This window comes from Maniola jurtina, chromosome 8 (assembly GCF_905333055.1).
Source record: "Maniola jurtina chromosome 8, ilManJurt1.1, whole genome shotgun sequence".
In the NCBI taxonomy this organism is placed as follows: Eukaryota; Metazoa; Arthropoda; class Insecta; order Lepidoptera; family Nymphalidae; genus Maniola; species Maniola jurtina.
The window spans coordinates 2630113-2649789 of record NC_060036.1 but is presented as its reverse complement, the minus strand read 5'-3'; the positions used below and the strand labels follow the sequence as shown (position 1 = coordinate 2649789).

The following is a 19677-nucleotide window of genomic DNA, read 5'->3' as shown; positions in this document are numbered from 1 at the left end:
ATATGTAGTTTTAAAATTACAGCGGCTCCAAGATTTGTATGAAAATTTTTAAGACCGCGTAACTTTGAAACCGAATATTTTAACAGAAATCTGGAAAACCACAGACATAGATATTAGTTTCTAGAATATGTCTGCAAAATTTCATGGACTGAGGTTGCTTGATATTCAAATGAAATTGGAACTACGATTGTATGAAACGAGTGGAAACGAGTGACGGAGAGAGCCCTCTTAAATCCGAAAGGTCGTGGGCCTTACGTAGCCTACCACCACGTGGATTGGAATTATCAAAATAAAACAAAATGTATTAAGGGCTTATAATATGTCCATCTCCAGGATGCAAGGTAACCTTTAATTAATCTTTTTATAGCCATATTCGTCGAGATCTATTTGAAGGGTTGAACCGAGAAAAAGTACTAACGAGGGATATACTACTCTCTAACGAGAGGTTACTAAGAAACAAACAGACCGACACATTTTCGCATTCAAAATTCAAATTCAAAATTGTTTATTTTAGGTAACTTTGTTAACAATCATCTGTAGGAGGTTTGGAGCCTTCTTTTAGAGGTAGGAGAACTACCTCTGTGTCAGAAGACACCGTTCTTCCATAGCAATACAGTATTATCTTATCTAGTGTGTGTGTGTGCATCCATTTTAATAGTGTGGTTGTATGGATATGGGTTATTTATAAAAATAAAACGACAAAAGAAACTGACTGACTGACATAATAATATTATGCAGCTCCAAGTTCCGCTATGTCTAAAAACTTTGATTTTTACCATTACATGTAGGTTTTGTTTGTAGTGTAGAACCCAATAAGAAAGGATTTTCAGAAATTATATCCGATCGAAGCCGGGTCGGGTCATCTGAGTATGTAGTTACGGGATAAATATGGCCTAGTTAATTTTTCTATACCGGAAGAGGTCAAAGACTTTCCACTTTTCGATTCACTTTCATTAGATCCGTATCATTTGCCATTGTCATTACTAATTCATTTTAAAGTCGCTTCAGTGTCTAGTTAGGGGCCTTGCAATCGGCCAGTGGAAGTGAGAACTTGTTCACGTTAGATCAGACCGATAGTTTTATCGTAGTCGTATTTTCATGTTTTCACATACAAATTGGTATGCTATATCCAGCCCACAGAAGAAAGTGTTTCATGATCCAACACACCAGGAATCGTGTCAGTGTTTTGTCGTGCGGCAAATAGGTATGTGAATATGTTAGAATAGATAAAAATAACCCAAATAAAAATCTTTAATTATTCTTTAAGTCAAAAAAGTTTGAATTGTTGTAGATATGGTAATAAAAAAAAAGAAAAAAAAGTTAAATAATAACGCTTATTAAATTCGAACCCGATATTATATAATACAAGAGATAAATTTTAAAAAAATATAAAGTAAATAATTGCATGGTTGTTAATTAAATAAGGACCCCTCGTCCAATTTGTCCCATTGATTCTTGTGTCTGCTGATCCAGCTTTTTAGGGTTCCATACCCGAAAGGATTTTTACTGCCGCTATACTATCGGATAATAAAAATAGCCGTCATGAAAACTAAAAATAATAATTAAAAAGTGTTATTTCTTGGATGATGGTACGGGACCCTTCGTGTGCGAGCCCGACACGCACTTGACTGATTTTTCTACAAATAGCAATGCCCACTACTTCATCTGGACATCGTTCCTGTAGACTGCCTTGCTTTGTTCACTCTTTTGATGCATCCGACACCTATCGATACGATAAAATAATGTCTGCCCGATCGAATGTGAACCAGTACCACTGGGTTGGAAGTTTGGAACGGCGCGGCGCGTCACCGGTCATCGTCCGGCCACTCCAGTCTGTCCGGTGGTCGCATTCCGCGTAGCCGCGCGGACGTCGCGTAGCTCCGTAGACCGCTACGATAAAATAGATCGTGTTTGGTTTAATATGTAATGATTTTGGAAAAACTGTGATACACGTGTTACACATTATCTCCAGTTAAAGATTAGACCTTAACTAAAGATAATGTGTAGCAATTTTCGAGTCGATTGACCCACAGAATAAAAAGTTTCACAGAAAATTCAACCCCCATTTCACTCTCCAGGGTGGAATTTCGAAAAAAGCCCTTTCCTAGTGGATCCCTACTCTTCAGAAAGAATCCACCCTCCACAAGTCTCTCAAGGCTTAGCCTGTGCCTTTATAGTTATAGTTATCAGTCAGTCAGTTAGTCAGGACTTCGAATTTTAGGTATACCTACCTACCTACAGATTGGTTATATTGAAAATGAAATGAAAATGAAAATTTAGTTTATATTGTTTTTTAGTTTCAATCGCTTCCTGTGGATTTTTTAAATAGGTATAAAGTATTATGTCAACTTTTCATATTAACTACGGAAGCTTCTGTGCACATTTTATGATTAACGAAATTATAAAATAAAATTTATTCTAATGTATTAAGTAAGGGGTGGTGTTTTTGAGGTAAAGTTACAGGAATCCGAAGTTTTATTCGTCAAAATAATTAACTTACCATTTTTATAGTAAGTATTAAAAAACCGGCCAAATGCGAGTCAGACTCGCGCACCGAGGCCTCCGTACTCGGGTATTTTTCCGACATTTTGCACGATAAATTAAAAACTATTAAGTATAAAAATAAATAAAAATCTGTTCTAGAAAAGTAAAAAAGTAAAGTCCTTTCATATGATACCCCACTTTATGTAGTTACTTTGAATACTATACTTTGAATTTTAAAATATTACTTATTGGATCAACATTAAGAATTTTCATATGTAAGTACATATTGTAGTACACAGTATTACGACAACATTCACTCGGTACCTAGCCTATAAAATACGCAAGTGCACTCGTGCGAAGCTAGAGCGATGCGAGTCCACTAGTTTTTAAATAACAAAGCTAGTATGGAGATTGGAGAGATTGTAAACAAATTGTAAAGAAAAAGAACTACATATAAGCCATATCTATGCAAGAATACTAACTTGTAGTCCCTTGTAGTCATGTCAAACGAAATGAAGTCTGCCTCGATGGAGCTGGGGGGCTCTCGCTCGTGGTGCAGAAGAGATAATGATGTGAAGATTGAGTTCGGTTTCGGAGTGCCTCTGGGAGCAATGTCGGCGCATCCTGTATTCCACTCTGCGTGGGACATTGGGTGGTAAGTTTTCAATCAATCAATCAATCAATCAATCAATCAATCAATCAATCAATTTATTGCAAATTTGGGTACCTATATACATTGCTCTTAATCTAAGCTTATAATAAGTACAGCCAAATTTAGCCTTACGGCATGCAATATTTTACACATTTAAAGTCAAATGGAATACAATTACAATCAAATATAATGAAAATAAAATAATATAATGTCTAATAAGAAAAATGAAGAGAATCGTAACAATTATTATGCTTTATACGAACCTATTGGCGTATTCTTGAATGGTGTAGTACGCCTTGTCCACTAAGTATTCTTGTAAGGTCCGTTTAAATTTCTGGTAATTATTAATATTTAAAATACACACAATACAATTTTAAGAGCGAAGCCAATTTTAAGAGCGAAGCCAATGTATATCATCTTTGACGACCTCCCTATCTTGTTTGGCGCACTTATTATTGGTCCTAGATATATACTTACTGTAAGGCATTAGAGGGTTGTGTCTTATCCATCTTAGACTATATCGCCACTAATAAATGTATACCATCAACTAAGATCATGTCAAAGGCAAGGGCTAACTTATCATCGAATATAGATAGTATCCTGTTAAAAGGGATAGCCCGGGCATTTGGGTTGAGGATCTAATAAGCAAATTTTTAAAATCAAATCGATTTTTTTATTTATTTAATCGTTATAAAATGTATAAATATTACTTACATTATTTGATACTAATGACGAGAGCAATAAGAGAACCTGGAAATAGTTAATACCATTCATTGGAAGGCTGACTTTACACGTGGCGTTACGGTTGACGATCTTAAAATGAAAGGCTGGACTAATAATAATAACTGCCTCAGATATTAAGTTACTCTCTACTATGTCGACCATTGAACTAAGCATTCAGCATATTGGACTGTTACAAATAGTTACTGTACTTAATAGTTCATTGGTCAGTTTTTCTTAATTCGGTCTAGAACTCCCAATAAGACTCACAGTTTTATCATAGACCGATTTTCGTCGTCGTAAAATATGTTAATTTCATTTTAATATTATAAATGCGAAAGTGTGTCTGTCTGTCTGTCTGCTACCTTTTCACAGCCCAACCGTTTAACCGATTCTGACGAAATTTGGTACAGAGTTAGCTTATATCCCGGGGACGGACATAGGCTACTTTTTATCCCGGAAAATCAAAATGTTCCCACGGGATTCCTAAAGACTCATCCGCTCAACCGATTTGTATGAAAGGTACCGAGGTAGCTTGCGTCCATGTTATTGACAAAGACAACTTTTTATCCCGGAAAACTAAACAGTTCCCACGGGATTTTCAAAAACCTACATCCACGCGGACGAAGTCGCGGGCATTCTCTAGTTAAGTAATATTAGGAGAGTAAGGACTATGTAGTCTAGTACAAAAAACTCTAGTAGGTATAACTTTGCTAACGTGATATTAGCATCGATGTATACCTATATGAGCTTTGAAGTATAAATACCTAAGTATATCATATTTTATGCCCAGTTGCATGACAGGAGTAAGGCGCCATCCCACGGGCGAGAGAATTGTCTTGCCGTACAATCCGTACATTGACGAAATTCGACACAAACTATTGCCGCGATAGTATCGCCTTGTGGAGATTGGCCCATAGAGTTTGCATCGAATTTTGTTGCACGGCGAGACTATACTTAAATATCGCCGCTATACTCTCGTCCGTGCAGATGGCGCCTTAGGAAAGTTATATGAAGGATTCCCGTGCAGCCAGTAGTAAGTATTTATTCTTATATCTATTGTAGTAAAGGAAGTTGATTTATGTCATAGGCAGTTAATTGGAGGGTAAATATATAATAGGTAACTATAAAATAATATGGTGTAAATAAAAAAAAACTTCTATTATGTTACTGTTTTCCTTATGGCTGTAATTATTTTACTTCGATCGCAATCTTTGTAGTAACACATAGGTACGCAGTGGCCCATTTTAGTCCTCACGCGACCAGTCTAATGCTATCGCTAATTACAGGTTTTTTAGTCTTTGAAAGGCTTAAAAAAAGTTAAAACTACATTTAAAGTTTTTCATTTCTTTTAGGAGAAGAATTTATTTTAGAAGAAGACTTAAAGATGTAAGTTTTGAAAAACTTTGGAGATAGACCTACAAATTTCATCATCACCTATTAGGTATTTCTTTGTTATCTCTCGACCTAAATGTCAAATTCAATTAACAGACAGATACCGGCCGTACAGACAGATAGAAACACTTTCGCATTTCTAATAACAAGTAGGTAGTAGGTATGGATTCCCTACCAAGAAAGCGCGTCCCTAGTCCCTACCGAGCGGCAAGAATTAGTGGAAACAAACTATACTTACCAGAATATTTACCTTTAATTTTATTTTCTATGACTGCTCTCATTGTATGCATTCATTTAGCAATACCTCGTCTAGACGGTCGCTGTCACAATTTCAATTAGTGCCACATGCTACTATCCAATGGTGCCCAGTGGTCATGACGAATAAATAATTATATTGTCAAGGACGGGATGTCTATGTTTATAACTTTATAACTTTGCCATAGAGTAGGGATGGCTGTCAGAGTTTCAACGAAAGCCGTCTAGCTAGACTGCCAGACCAATCGTGAGGTAACCGCTAACGAGCGACCCAGGATCTCCGCAGTTCAATAAATAATTAAATTTATAAATTTATAATTAAATTAATAAATTAATAAGGAACGAATAGTTCGTAAGGGCTCGTGCATACTTAAAAATAATTATAAAAATACCTAAAATACCTAAATAGTAATGACGGGGCATATAACTACGACGAGATCAAAGGCGTCGGACTACTGTGTCTCCTTATACCTACTAAGTATATGCCTTTGCACTTGTAATTGAACGTTACAATCAGGTGAGATGGTTTTAAACTATGAACCAGCTCTATTACAATGCAGCTGACGCCCACGACTTCATCCGCAACTATTTCGATTTTTTGAAAATCCCGGTGGAATTTCCAATACTAGTATTGCTACATTATTGTTTTTTACTTTTTAAAGGTCTTTTGTATCGGAGGGGTTCTAATTTTTAAATTTAAGTTTTATTTCACCAATAGAAGGATCATAATTTAAAAAATGGCTAAAAGAACACCTGTGTGAATCTAGGAGAGATATAAATGCGCTCCAACCTAGATCTCCTCATTGCTTTTATGAGCACGATTGTCGTCAAGCGCAAGCCTATCAAGTTATTAAAAAAATAAATACCTGTATATTGTAAATTGTAATGATACAATGGTGACCTTTCGATATTTTCTATTTATTACATTTCGGCGACCTTTTACAATGGGTTGTGGCGCTACGGAGGTACCTACCCACTAGACAAAAGAAAATCGTGTTATTTAGTTAATGGCAATGTTTAATGGTATCTATTTATATCCCTAACGCTACCTATGTATTACATACCTAGTACCTGCCAGAACAGAGCTAGTACCCAACATAAAAAATATAGAATATTTAATTAATAGATGATGCCCGCAACTTCATCCGCATAGATTTTGAGTTAAAAAATCCAGTGGGAACTTTTTCTGGAATAAAAAGTGACCATGCCAAAAAGTTCTCTATAACATCTTTAAATATGCACGTGCGAAAAGTCACGTGGATCCCTAGATTTAATCGTGATTAAAGGACAAACCAAATAACCAACAAACACACTTTCGCATTTTTAATAAGTATCAGTAGAGATAGAAAGATATTAAGATTGCAGCGGCTACTTTTTTTAGGGTTCCGTACCTCAAAAGGAAAAACGGAATCTTTATAGAATCACTTTGTTGTCTGTCTGTCTGTCTAATTGGACATACCTATGACATAAAATCAAAGATGTCGACTGCATAGCTTGGGATTTGCTCCACTGAATATTAGAGATCGGATTAGTGTGTAAGCATCAATATAGCACACACATATTATGACAAAATTACCTATACAGAGCTCTCAAGCATGCAGGTTGTTTTCCTTCGCTGTTAAGGCAAGTGAAATTTAATTGCTTAAAACGCACATAACTCCGAAAAATTAGAGGTGCGTCCCCGGGATTGAACTCCAAACCTTTCGCAAGAAGGCCGACGTGACGTCCTAACCACTAGGCTATCACCACTTCATAATAATAAAATTTGCGATAGCCATTATATTAATAGTCGCCAATCATCCCAGAATAACGTGCTAGAGCAAATTGAAACGGTCACTTTAATTTAACAAGTTTAAAACTGGCGACAAATTGAGTGTAATATACTCGTAGGTAGGTACCTCTCAACACTAAAAATAATTTCGTAAGGCCTTTATGATGGACACAATTTATGATTTCTATTCGGTACAAGGATCTCCTTACGTAGGATTGTCACAGGTAAACTTTCTAAAATAAAGACATGGTTAAACGACCTAGTATGTACTTACACTCTTAAGCCGTGGGGATTTAGGTACTATTGCTGGTTTTTTATTTTTAATTTAGTTTTATTCAGTTACAAGTTAGAGCATTGAGTTCTTCACTGAACTTCAGATCTTAACTCCCCAATCCAGATGCTGCATATTATTTAATTAGGTAAGCTATGGGGACAGAAAATGCTGATTGTGAATTTATTTATATACTTATTTTCAAATAAACCGATATTTGAGCAACTACAGAGTAAAAAAAATCCTGCTTCTACACCTAGTAGCTCGTGTGTCCGAGATCCAATTTTGACAAGTGTAAATTAAAAAATAACATTCCTGACAAGTGAAGGTTACAGTAACTAGAAAAGAGCTGATAACTTACCTACCTACTTGTTGTTAGGTTTCCGTAGCCGAAGGGTGCCATCGGGACCTTATTACTAAGACAAACAAACAAACACCACTGTCCGTCGGTCTGCGCGTCTGTCTGTCAGCAGGTCGTATCTCGAGAACCGAAAAAAATAGAGAGTTGAAATTTTCACAGAATGTATATCTCTATTGCCGCTATAACAACAAACAATAAGAATTTCATAATGACCGCCGTGAAAATTAAAAAGAATTGAAAAGTTTTATTTTTTGTACGATGGTACTGAATCCTTCGTGTGCGAGATCGACTCGCACTTGTTTTTATATTACTTGTTTCAATTACAAAGGCTGTCATAGAAAACAACGTACTTAACATTATTAGTATAACCACTTATGTCGGAAATCCTGTGTCATGTCAACCCTGGCTTGAAGTGATATGATTATTTCAATGAAAATTGCCGCGTGGGTTCGTTGGATGGAATGCCACTTGAGTCTGGACGTGCCTCGTTTAGTTCCAATAATTTTAGCACTTATTTGTCCTTAGCCTTTATCATTGGATTACCGTTGGTACATCCCTTGATTATTGCTTGAGTAAAAGATGAATGATAATGTATTTAATATTAATAGTTACTGTACCATAGGATTGTACTTTATAATCCTACGTGATACATCACACTAGAATGCTACCAGAATAGTGTCTGAAGACCAGTCTTTGTACAGAAACTTTGCAGTATTGTTCCATAAAAAAATTGGATTCCAACTCCTCAATCCTGATGCTGCAGGGGACCTGACCACCAAAGCTGATGGGATTTAGAATAACTGTCGGCTATAAATAAAATTAATATTGAAGGCATCTATACCAAGTAAAGACTTTGTCGTTCACCTCGAGGACCCAACTCCTCAACCCTGATACTGTAAGGAATTGCATTCCTAAATCCTGGTGATCATCCGTTTAAATGTTTTTGAGTGGTACAGAAACACGTTGCATCCCGGGGACGGGCAATTACGGATCCTGGGAAATCAAAAGTTCCCACGGGATTTTTAAAACCTAAATCCACGCGGGCGAACCTGCGGGTATCAGCTAGTCTTGGAATAAAAAGGAACCTAGACTCAGGCGCGAGGCGGCGCAAGTCACTACAAGAGAACTACAGTGGTCATCTATCCGTTGATAACGACTACTAAAACTTTCGGTTTATCTACTTGCATTGAGTTGTGTGGCATACATACCTACCTACGCGGATAAATAAACTCACGATATAAATACTGCGAGCCTGTAACCCTGCGCTCCACTTGCAAGGCCCTGCATTCGATGCCCGGTTGGTCAATCTATGAATAAAAACATTTTTTAGATCTAATGATAATTATTATTATTCCGATAAAGCCTCATGGATTATGACGCAGGTAAAAAAAAATCGAACCAGGGAAAATTCGATTTCACGTTTTGCGATTTGAGAATTTCGCGCTTTTGTTTAGAAACAATATCTCAACTGGGAACCAAACTTAGTTCAAATTGTACCTCTTTGCTAGACATGTGATATTACTCATTAATGATACCCGATTACCGAAGTAGTGAAGATTAATCTTTATAAAGTAGTTAAGATTAACCTTTCTAAAGGTCTAATTACTTCAATAGATACACAAAAAATGCCATTGCCCCCATCGATTGCTGCAGTTCATTGACCCGCAGTCTACGGCCGTCGACACACATCCTGCAAGCCTGTAAACTTAGCCTACTTCCGTCAACGGACTGGCATTAGTTGAACAACCTCGTGGGTACTTTATAATTCCGTAGATACTCTTTAGCAGTTGTTGAAGGCTAAATTATAGCCACGTAAAAAGTGAGCATTTTTAAATTATTCTAAGTTATTTTTTTCTGTTATTCTAAGTTGCCATGCCGTGTAATCATGACTAATATTCCTCTTTCCCCTCTAACTAAGCGTCAAGCTTGGAGTAAGTAGGTAGGTACGGCAACGGGTGAAGTTTCAACCGTCGACTTTTCCGTTGAGCTTTGAAGCTATTTTGTAGTATCTAAATATTGTTATTATAAATGCTAATGTGTGTTTGTTTGTTGGCGTGTCCTTCAATCAATCACGCCTCAGCAAAACAACAGATCAACATAATTTTTTGCATTTTGATTATAAAGTTGAGGAAACATGTTGAACGCTATAAAGGTTAAATCTAATGTTTTGATCTGAGAATAATTTTTCATAATGATGCAAACGTTACAAAGATTAATTGAAACAAAAATCTGGGTCACTAAAGTAATGGAACAACAATACACATCCGTTTCACATAAAAAGGTCAACCATTATGACCTTCCACTTCAAAAATGCTTCACGAAATACCAGAATTTCACGTCATAAAGTATATTTTCCCTTGACACAAATTTAATAAGAGGAAAGCGTAGTGGATTGTACGCATAGGGTGCCAAAATGGTTTTACTATTCCAGGACAAAAATATCAGCTGAACTTCGTTTAAATACACATTTTAACGTATTATGCGTAGGTTATGGAGTAAGAAACACTTGAAGTCCGGCTGAGATCTCCCTTTGTACAATGAGCAGTCCGATACGCCTCGGCCCTCGTGTTCAGACTTCAGATTGGACTACTTGTTTTGCGCGCACTGCAATATTATGCCATATTCTCTTCGGCTATTCGACTGGGCTGGGTCAACTATAAATTAGGGATGTTTCCTATGTCAAAAATAAATTATTTCTCAGTGGTTCTTAAATAGAGGGTCTTCCAAAATACGTAAAATCCACGTCTTTTGTTAGTTTTACGTGTAATAATCGATTAAATTACCGATTAAACTAAAAAAACACGTCACGCATTTTTTAAATCTGATTTTTAAGGGACTTTTATAGGTGACTCGTCACGCATAGTTGATGTCACAATCGAGTATTTCATAGATCTTCGCATTACGCATACTAAGCGCGTGATTTGACGTTTGATAAAAAGTAACTGATTTGACTAGTTGGACACTACCATATTTATTTTATAAGTGTGTTACGTAACTGGGATGGCTCATGGAGTAGGGTGCGGATTGCGGGACATTGACTTAAATTCCTTGATATTTACGTCAACTGTCATTCTTTGGTAATCCTCACGAACAAGCCGTCTCTGTACAACAGACGGAAACGTTTAAGTGCGGAAACCAGCCCAGAGAGAAGAAGAAGAAGAAGCCGTCTCTGTGAAACGTTATAGGTTATCATATAGTCCGATTTTTCATCCTCTTTTAAATAACTTCTGACATGGAAACCCTCATAACGCACAGAGCCACAAACTGTAACGATGACCGCCTCTTGGTTTCCGCAAGTCAGTTACCACGGCAACGAAGTCATAACAGAAGTGTCAAAACACTTTTCCCTTCCTGATCGACAGATGACATACTTTCCATATATTTTATCCCAAAAATTATGATAATGTGTTTGTGACATTTTGTATTATTTACTTTATCCCTCATTTAAATGTACTTTTCTACTGCATTGAGACTGGTAAGACGAACCATGGATTTTGGTTTTGGTGATGCGTTGATCCCCAATGTTACCGGGTTGCGACAGTTTTTTGAACATGATCCTTTCTTTGGGTATGTACTCTGCATGACGTAGTTACTTACATTTCAACCAAATATTAGGTTCCTCGGGTGCCTCTTCATAAGAGTAATTCAATCGAGATTGCAATATGCCTACCTACCGAATTGAATTTTTGCATTTTTTTTGTGATGGTAACGATCAGTCAAAATCTACTTAGGTACCTTGTTTTATTTCGTCTATTGTAAATGATTTTTAACCGACTTCCAAAAAAGGAAGAGGTTCTCATATTGGTTCGTTTTGTCCTACGATATCAGAGAACGAGAGTTTGTGAAAATAATTTAGAACATTTTTTTTATAGCTCGACGATTAAATATTTGATTCTGCACTAAATATTCCATCAACCAAATCTGAAATTACAACAGAAGCATTTGATACAGTCACAGATATGCTCCGTGAAACTTTAAACTTCAGTTAATCTTATCAAATTAATCCATTCATTAAGCAATTGCCAAGTCACCCGAAACTTACAACACCGTTACAAGCAACAAGATTTCACCTTACTTAATATTCATTGACTTAATACAATTAGTGTACCTACCTACCTACCTACCTACTCTGCACTGGTCGTGATTTTGGTCCGCTCAGAAGTTTTGTCCTCCATTCCCGAAGAACTTTAAAAAAAATGGAACCAACGAGACCCATTCCCATCGTTGGTCCCATTTTTGTCTCAAATAAAAAATAATAATTGAAAACGGTTAATTTACGGAGATATCCTTATGAGATAACATCGCCAAAAAATAGAATAGCGAAAAATATTTACTCGTCAATATGTTAAAAAGCAAATTAATAAATAAATAGGTATCTACTATCTACCCGTCAAATTGAAAACCCATCTTTTTAGAAATCACTTAGGCTGGGTATTGCAAACTATGTACCTAGTGTCCATATGAATGACAGCGTACCTACATGAGATTTCTTCTTGCTACAATTTATTATTATAAATGGATACAATATAATATTATAATATGAATGTTTGTTTCCTTCACGCTACAATGACTGAACCGATTTAACTATTTGAAATAGAGATAGCTTGTAGACGTCCACTGAATAGCTTGTATAATTTGGATCGAGCTCGGATTAGTGCGTTGCGTAAGCAATAGGTAGGTATCCGAGTTCGGTTCGAATTTTTATACCTAAGTATCTGTATTTTCACGGACCGGATCGGATGAGTGAATATTTTTATAAACACGACTACGCGGAACCCCGTTATGATTTTTTGACACACATTACATCAGTTTTTTCAAAACTGCGGTTACAATTCAAGATTTTCTCGTTTTCAGCCCAAGTTCTGGCTTCCACCAAATGGCCAGAATGATGGATCGCATGATGTCGGAGAGCTTACAGCCATTCGGCTTTGCGCGGCTCTCCACGCGGCGGGGCAGTGACAAGGCCGACGACGGCCCGCCCAGGGACGGATTGAGGACTGAGAAAAGCGACAACAGAAGGGAAAGGGCCAGAAATCCCAATACACATGCCGGTAATGGCACGAATCATCCACCTACGCAAGGTGAGTTAGTACCATGGATTAGTACTTTTCTACTTTATTTAAAACTAGCTTATGCCCGCAACTTCATCCGCGTGGATTACACTTACCTCAGTAGGGATAGAATTACATTAAAACAAAGACTAATGTTGTGTTAGTAATTTTAAGTACATATAAATATAGTGTAAGGTATGTGAGTTGTCATGACTATTTTTTTGGACTTGGACCAACTTTTAATAGTTGGATGAAAGATATTAATCATTATAATAATGTCACAGACGAAATTGTACTTTTTCTATAATTTCAGTCGTTAAACCAACTCCGGTCAACACATTTCAAGAAACCCCGTCAGACCAGGCCAAACAGATCAATCCCACTACAGAAAAATGGGCAGGAACATTAAGAAAACGAGATCCCGACATCCAGCCAACCCTACCATCAATCGTTACCAGGAAAACGTCATCAACCTCTGTGAGCAGTGGAAGAAAAACACGATCGGTTGAAAGAATGCCTCGAAGCAGAAGACAGCTCGTACCAATTAAACCTATCGTGAGAAAGACAGATGTACATGCAGAAGGAGATGCCACTATGCTAGAAAGAGACGAAAAGATTTTTAACACGTCGGGTTATGAAATACATTTGGTGGAGACTTTGGAGAGAGATATTTTGCAGAAGAATCCGGATGTTCGCTGGAGAGATGTGATTGGATTGGACGACGCGAAATCCGTGTTGCAGGAAGCCATGGTACTGCCGCTCGTAATGCCTGATTATTTCAAGGTAATTTGATTATGTCACTTGGTTTTATAAATAGTGTTGTTACACAGTTACTATATCTCTACGTAGTATAAAACGAAGTCGCTTCCCGCTGTACGTTTAAATATTTAAACTAACGGATTTTGATGCAGTTTTCATCAATGTAATATAGAATATTAGTATGGATGATTCAAGAGAAAGGTTCATTACTACAGTTTAATATTATTTTGTGTTAATTTGTTGAAATATGACTAATTTTTCTAAGGAGTCGGAAGAAATCTAGCCGACTGGGAATTTCTGTGAAAATAATGACTTCTTCTTTGAAATAAGTAATTATTACGTAATAATGTATGACAAAATGTATGTAAAAAAGCTGTGATAGCCTAGTGGTTGGAACGTCCGCCTTCTAATCGGGTTCGATCCCGGGCACGCACCACTAACTTTTCAGTTATGTGCGTTTTAAGCAATTAAATATCACTTGCTTTAACGGTGAAGGAAAACATCGTGAGGAAACCTGTATGCCTGAGAGTTCTCCATGTTTTCAAAGGTGTGTGAAGTCTGCCAATCCGCACTGGGCCAGCGTGGCAGACTATGGCCTAAAGCCTTCTCATTCTGAGAGGAGACCCGTACTCAGTAGTGGGGCGGAAATGGGTTGATCATTCAATAATGTATGATGGAATTGTGACACCACATTAGTATCTACTTACGGCTGCGGCGGGTCGCTAATTAGACATAAATATAGAAATAGATACTAGTAGAGTTTAACGTTTGAATTGATCGTCCATCGAAAATAAAGATTATTTTGTGAGAACCGCAAAACTTCATAGACTCAAAGAAAATTCATTTTACTTTGCCTTTAGACGATTTGCTTTGACGTTTACCTTGTACAAATTATTATTAAGCGTGTTGTGGCGTGAACTCTCAGGCTGTGGTAATCGCTCACGCGAATCGCTGGACCAGGCTAGAGTAACGAATTCGGCCGAAAAATTATTGTTATTTTCACTTTCTCCCCGTCTTTTATCTGGCACTTCATGAATTTTAAGGTTAACTGTGGGTGTTTTTGACCTACTTAGTTACATAAAGAGTGGTCTTTGAAGTAAATAAAAGAGGTGTTTGGGAGATTTAATGAAATATTGTTAATTTATTATCATAAGCCAAATTCGAACCCCCAAATTCGGTCATCCATTCAGTTACCGACTTGGGGAAACTTTACTTAACTATCACTTATATGCGTAATGAAAACGTATACCTTATCAGAGATAGTCACCATTTCCTTGAGGTAGATAATCAAATAAATAATTTCAGGGCATCCGTCGTCCTTGGAAAGGCGTTCTGCTGACCGGCCCTCCGGGAACAGGGAAAACGCTACTCGCTAGGGCAGTGGCAACGGAATGTCGGACCACGTTTTTCAATGTGTCATCGGCAACACTCACGTCTAAATACCGCGGTGACTCTGAGAAGCTGGTCAGACTCCTGTTTGATATGGTATGAATGTTGATTTTATTTGTATTATATGTAGGCCTACTTTTTTATTTATATTTTACACAAAAATCGAAGAACAGACAAAACGCGGCTTCATTGGCTTAATATCGATCTATGTTAAGTAGTCAACTTTGAATTCTTTAAAAACCGAAACTCCGTCATCCTAGGTGTGGTTATATCTAAAGGCCAGTCCTTTTTTATAAGCCTGACCTTTGCCAAACGAATCTACGGTCAATAGAGTGCTTGTAAATGTGTGTACACTGTACGCTATACAAGTGGAAGTGGAAGTAGTCAAATCGGTATTTTTAAGTTTTAAGTAGTAGATAGTAATATACTATTTTCTTAGATAATGTTTAAAGAAGGTTATCCAAATTCTCATACAAGCAGAATTCTAATCTAGAACTATCCAGAAATAATATTTTTCTGCCTGGAAGGTCTCCTTTGGCAGAAATATTTTTCACTTTTTTCAGGCATCCTTCTACGCGCCCAGTACGATATTCTTGGACGAAGTGGACTCGCTGTGCGCAGTCAGAGGGGCAGACTCTGAACACGAAGCTTCTCGGAGATTCAAAGCTGAACTCCTTATACAAATGGACGGATTGGCGGCTGTATTGTAATTGACACTTTCACTTTAGAACCGACGCGCATTCATTCCGCAAACGCCTTAATGCTTGGTCACAGTGAATTTGACACTTCGGCTGCATGGCTTCAACTCAGAGTCAAAGGAAGTGGTTTAGTTAGAAACAGTTAGATTTTCGAAAGAGACGTATTTTCATTGTGGAGACAAGAGACTGTGTTTCTTGGTTTTGGTTTTGAACTTTAGTTGATGGTGGGCCATATTGTGTAATTCTGTAGTAGGTATACCTATACGTAATATATACGAGATAATCTATACATACTTATAATAATGCAGTCTATTTAGTGAAAGCTCACCTCCTAGAAAGCATCTCACAAAGCAATATTTTAATAAAGAGTTATTCTGATCAGTTTCTATGAGACTGCTTATCTAAATGTTTTACAAAAACTATGGTTACCCTACTAAGTACTTTTATAGTGTGTGTGGCATAGATATAAAGTGAGTTCTTTTTACAGAATATTCTATGTTTTCCAGTACAATTATGTTCTTTTATGTTTCAGCAACCAAGACAAGGTAATAATGGTGCTAGCGGCCACCAACCATCCGTGGGACATCGACGAGGCCTTCAGGCGGCGATTCGAAAAGAGGATTTACGTTGGCTTGCCTGATGGTTTGTCATTTTGCATTTTCCGTACCCTAAGGGCGCCAATGGGATCCTATTAACAGCTCAACAGCTGTCCGTTCGTCGCCTATCTTTCTGTGTATCTGTCATTGGGCTGTATCCCATGAACCATAATAGGTACAAAGGTTGAAAAAATAGAGTGTGCATTTCTATTGCCGCTATAACAACTAATACAAAAAATTTCAAAATGGCCGCTCTGTAAATAAAAAAAAAAACTAAAAATATAATCTTGTCTATGGTAGATACGCGTCTATTTTGCTTTGTGTCCTTTGCAGAGGTGACCAGAGTGAAACTGCTAAGGACTTGTCTTCGTGAAGTAGCACTGGCAGATGATGTGGACTTGTCAGAATTAGCGGCGAAGCTTGACGGGTACAGCGGCTCTGACATTAACAATCTTTGCAGGTGACAGATTTTAATAGTACAATTATTATTATTAAGGTGCTACCAGACTATACTAGAGTGAGGAAACTCTCGGGTTTGATCCTGAATCGAAACCGAAAACAGGGACCTTTGACTTGCAGGTGATAAAAATTCACTGCACCAGAAAGATCGTATAGCAATTACAAGGGGTACCTACTTAGTGGCACACGAGGTATTTATGCCGGAACTTTTCTCTACAGGCACAGTTCACGACAGTTATGAAACTTGTAACAAAAACATCGTCGAAGCTTCACCTCCTACACGTACACTGGCAGGCGTCAAAATATGTTGATAGGCTAGCAGATTTTGAAACGACTATTCTTTCATTTCACTTTTACGTCATCCCTAGCCTAATATTTGATACATATCGATTCAGGATCAAACCGAGAGTTTCCTTACCTACTCTAGTTCACTCTGCTACAGAGAAGAACCTAACTTTTACAGATAAGTTAATGCTTTATCGTTATTTTAATTAATAGAGACGCAGCTATGATGACAATGCGCCGCAAGATAGCCGGCAAAAGCCCCGACCAGATTCGTCGCCTTAAACGCTCCGAACTTGAAGCACCAGTATCAAAAGAAGACCTCAACGCGGCTATAGAGAAAACTCGACGCACCGTCACTCAAGCGGATGTAGCGCGTTACAATACTTGGATACAGAAGCATGGCTGCTCCTAGCATAGAGCCAAAGCGCTGAGAGCGCTCTTGAGGTGTATCCGCCACTCATAGAAGTATAGCTACTTGTGAGACTACCAATTGCGAAACAAAATGTGGGTGTGATAAGACTAAAATTTTATCGAAGTTATATTAAGAGGGTAACGTCATATCTATCTACGGATAACATACGGCTAATTTGTAGTGTTTTATATAAATTAATAATAAAGTCTTAGAAATATTTAATGAAACTTTTGCGTGCGGAATAGCTGAAAAAACCTCTAGAAGCAATCTAAGTACACCATAAAGAATATAGGAGCAAACATCATTTTACTATAACAATAAAATTCCGATATGGTTGGTTAGCAGACATGGTAGATTTTGATAGTAGGAAGGTATGTGATTTTTTTTTACAATTGAACTGAAAGGGTTTCTAGAAATAAAAGTAACTGTTTTGAATAAAATAGCTTTATTGAGGAATGGCATAAATGTGATTTTTTACTATGTTGCCTGTAGTTGTATGCGCTACGTTATATAGATAAATTGATACTACCTACTACGTGCTTTTGTACAAATGTGAAATTTAATAAAAACTATGTTTACAGATTTTTATTGTTTTACTAAAAGCAAGATACAGTGTACTTATACATTAATAATTCAATAATTTAAAGGCATACTTTTAAATAACCGGCCAAGTGCGAGTCAGACTCGCGCACCGAGGTTTCCGTACTCGTGTATTTTTTTATGATGTAACCAGTAAATTCACGGTTTTCGGATTTCTTCCTTTACGTGTGCTATAAGACGTACCTACCTGCCAAATTTCATGATTCTAGATCAACGGGAAGTACCGACAGATAGACAGACAACAAAGTAATCCTATAAGGGTTCCGTTTTTCCTTTTGAGGTACGGAACCCTAATAACGACATGGCTTAGAGAAACACGTTGCGTGACTAGTCTATAGTCTATATTGTCTATGAAAATATTGCATCATATTGAATTTGAAAGAATGTTTCCGCTTTGATCATCTTTTAGTCTGCATCCTGAGTGACGGCGCACCGCGCAGGTAGAACGAACGGCGCATTAAATAATTTTATTAATGTTCGACACGTTTGCTGTTGTCCGGAATGCGAGCGGGCGCGCACTGAAGGAAGACAAGTAGGTACGACGACGTGTGAATCCGCTCCGCAATCCAACCATACGCGGTGCGCCGTCACTCAGGACGCATAATAAAGGGTTTACAGAACAAAATAGGGGAATCGCCAGGAGCCATAATGCCGTGGGCCATCCAGCTCAGCTCTCAATTATTGATCACACCAAAATGAAAGACCGGTGGCTTTTTAGCGATGATTTTGCTATGTTGCGTATGTAATAAAAAACGAACCTACCTGTTGGACTGTTAGATTTTTGCAAAAGTTTTGCTTTAAAATGAAGTCGTGTAAAAAATATACATATATTCTTTTTTAAATATGTAGCTAATTTCACATTTTCAATTTGTACATCGATGATTTTAAGGCCATCACTATTTGGTCCATATTTCCATATTTCATCCATTACTTTTACTTAAAAGCTAAAGCTTACCACTAAATTATTTAGACACAGTAAAACGATATGAATAAGAATATTGGTGTATCTTTTGAAATAGATCAAAAGGGCCAAATTTAATAGAGTAGGTAAGTATAATAAATAATTATTATAATATGACAATCGTTACTTAGGTGTTTTAGTGAAAAAAAAAGGAACTGAGAAAAGCCCCCAATTTTATTGTTTTTTTTATTTAAAAGTTCTTTCAGTTTTTGAATAACTACTTTGCTTTTGCTTTTCTTCTTCCAATTTATCGATAAAAAATTCTAATAATTTATTCTCACTATGTGATTCTAATTATATTATTCATAAATAAATACTTCAAAAGTTTATAATCTACACTTCAAAGGCACATAATTATTAGTATGTAAAAAACATTCGTAAATAAAAAGTTAAGTAAATATAAAAAATCTTTGGCAATTAAACAATTTGTAGGTAAAAATAAATAATAGTATAACAATTTTATAAACTACAAAAACAACCTCCTTAACAAGAATAATATACAATTATAATTCATGAATACAAAATAATAGCATTTTCTCAGATATCAAGAATAGATTG

At 36.9% G+C, this 19677-nt stretch overlaps 1 protein-coding gene across 3 annotated transcripts; it reads left to right on the top strand.

Moving 5' to 3' along the window:
* Positions 1 to 1847: 1847 nt before the first annotated feature.
* LOC123867611 (katanin p60 ATPase-containing subunit A1-like) lies at positions 1848 to 18141 on the top strand. Of its 3 annotated transcripts, none has more exons than XM_045909717.1 (9): positions 1848 to 1923; positions 2813 to 3139; positions 12764 to 12990; positions 13274 to 13743; positions 15025 to 15204; positions 15672 to 15814; positions 16339 to 16448; positions 16736 to 16862; positions 17360 to 18141. In XM_045909717.1, exons 2-9 carry the CDS (start codon positions 2985 to 2987, stop codon positions 17556 to 17558), a joined length of 1611 nt encoding a protein of 536 aa, XP_045765673.1. In that variant the 5' UTR covers positions 1848 to 1923; positions 2813 to 2984; the 3' UTR covers positions 17559 to 18141. The 3 variants fall into 3 exon arrangements, with proteins under 3 accessions (XP_045765673.1, XP_045765674.1, XP_045765675.1); XM_045909718.1 differs by lacking the exon at positions 1848 to 1923 and adding an exon at positions 2019 to 2221 and having other exon boundaries at positions 2983 to 3139; XM_045909719.1 differs by lacking the exons at positions 1848 to 1923; positions 2813 to 3139 and adding an exon at positions 11231 to 11476.
* The last annotated feature ends 1536 nt before the right edge of the window (positions 18142 to 19677 follow it).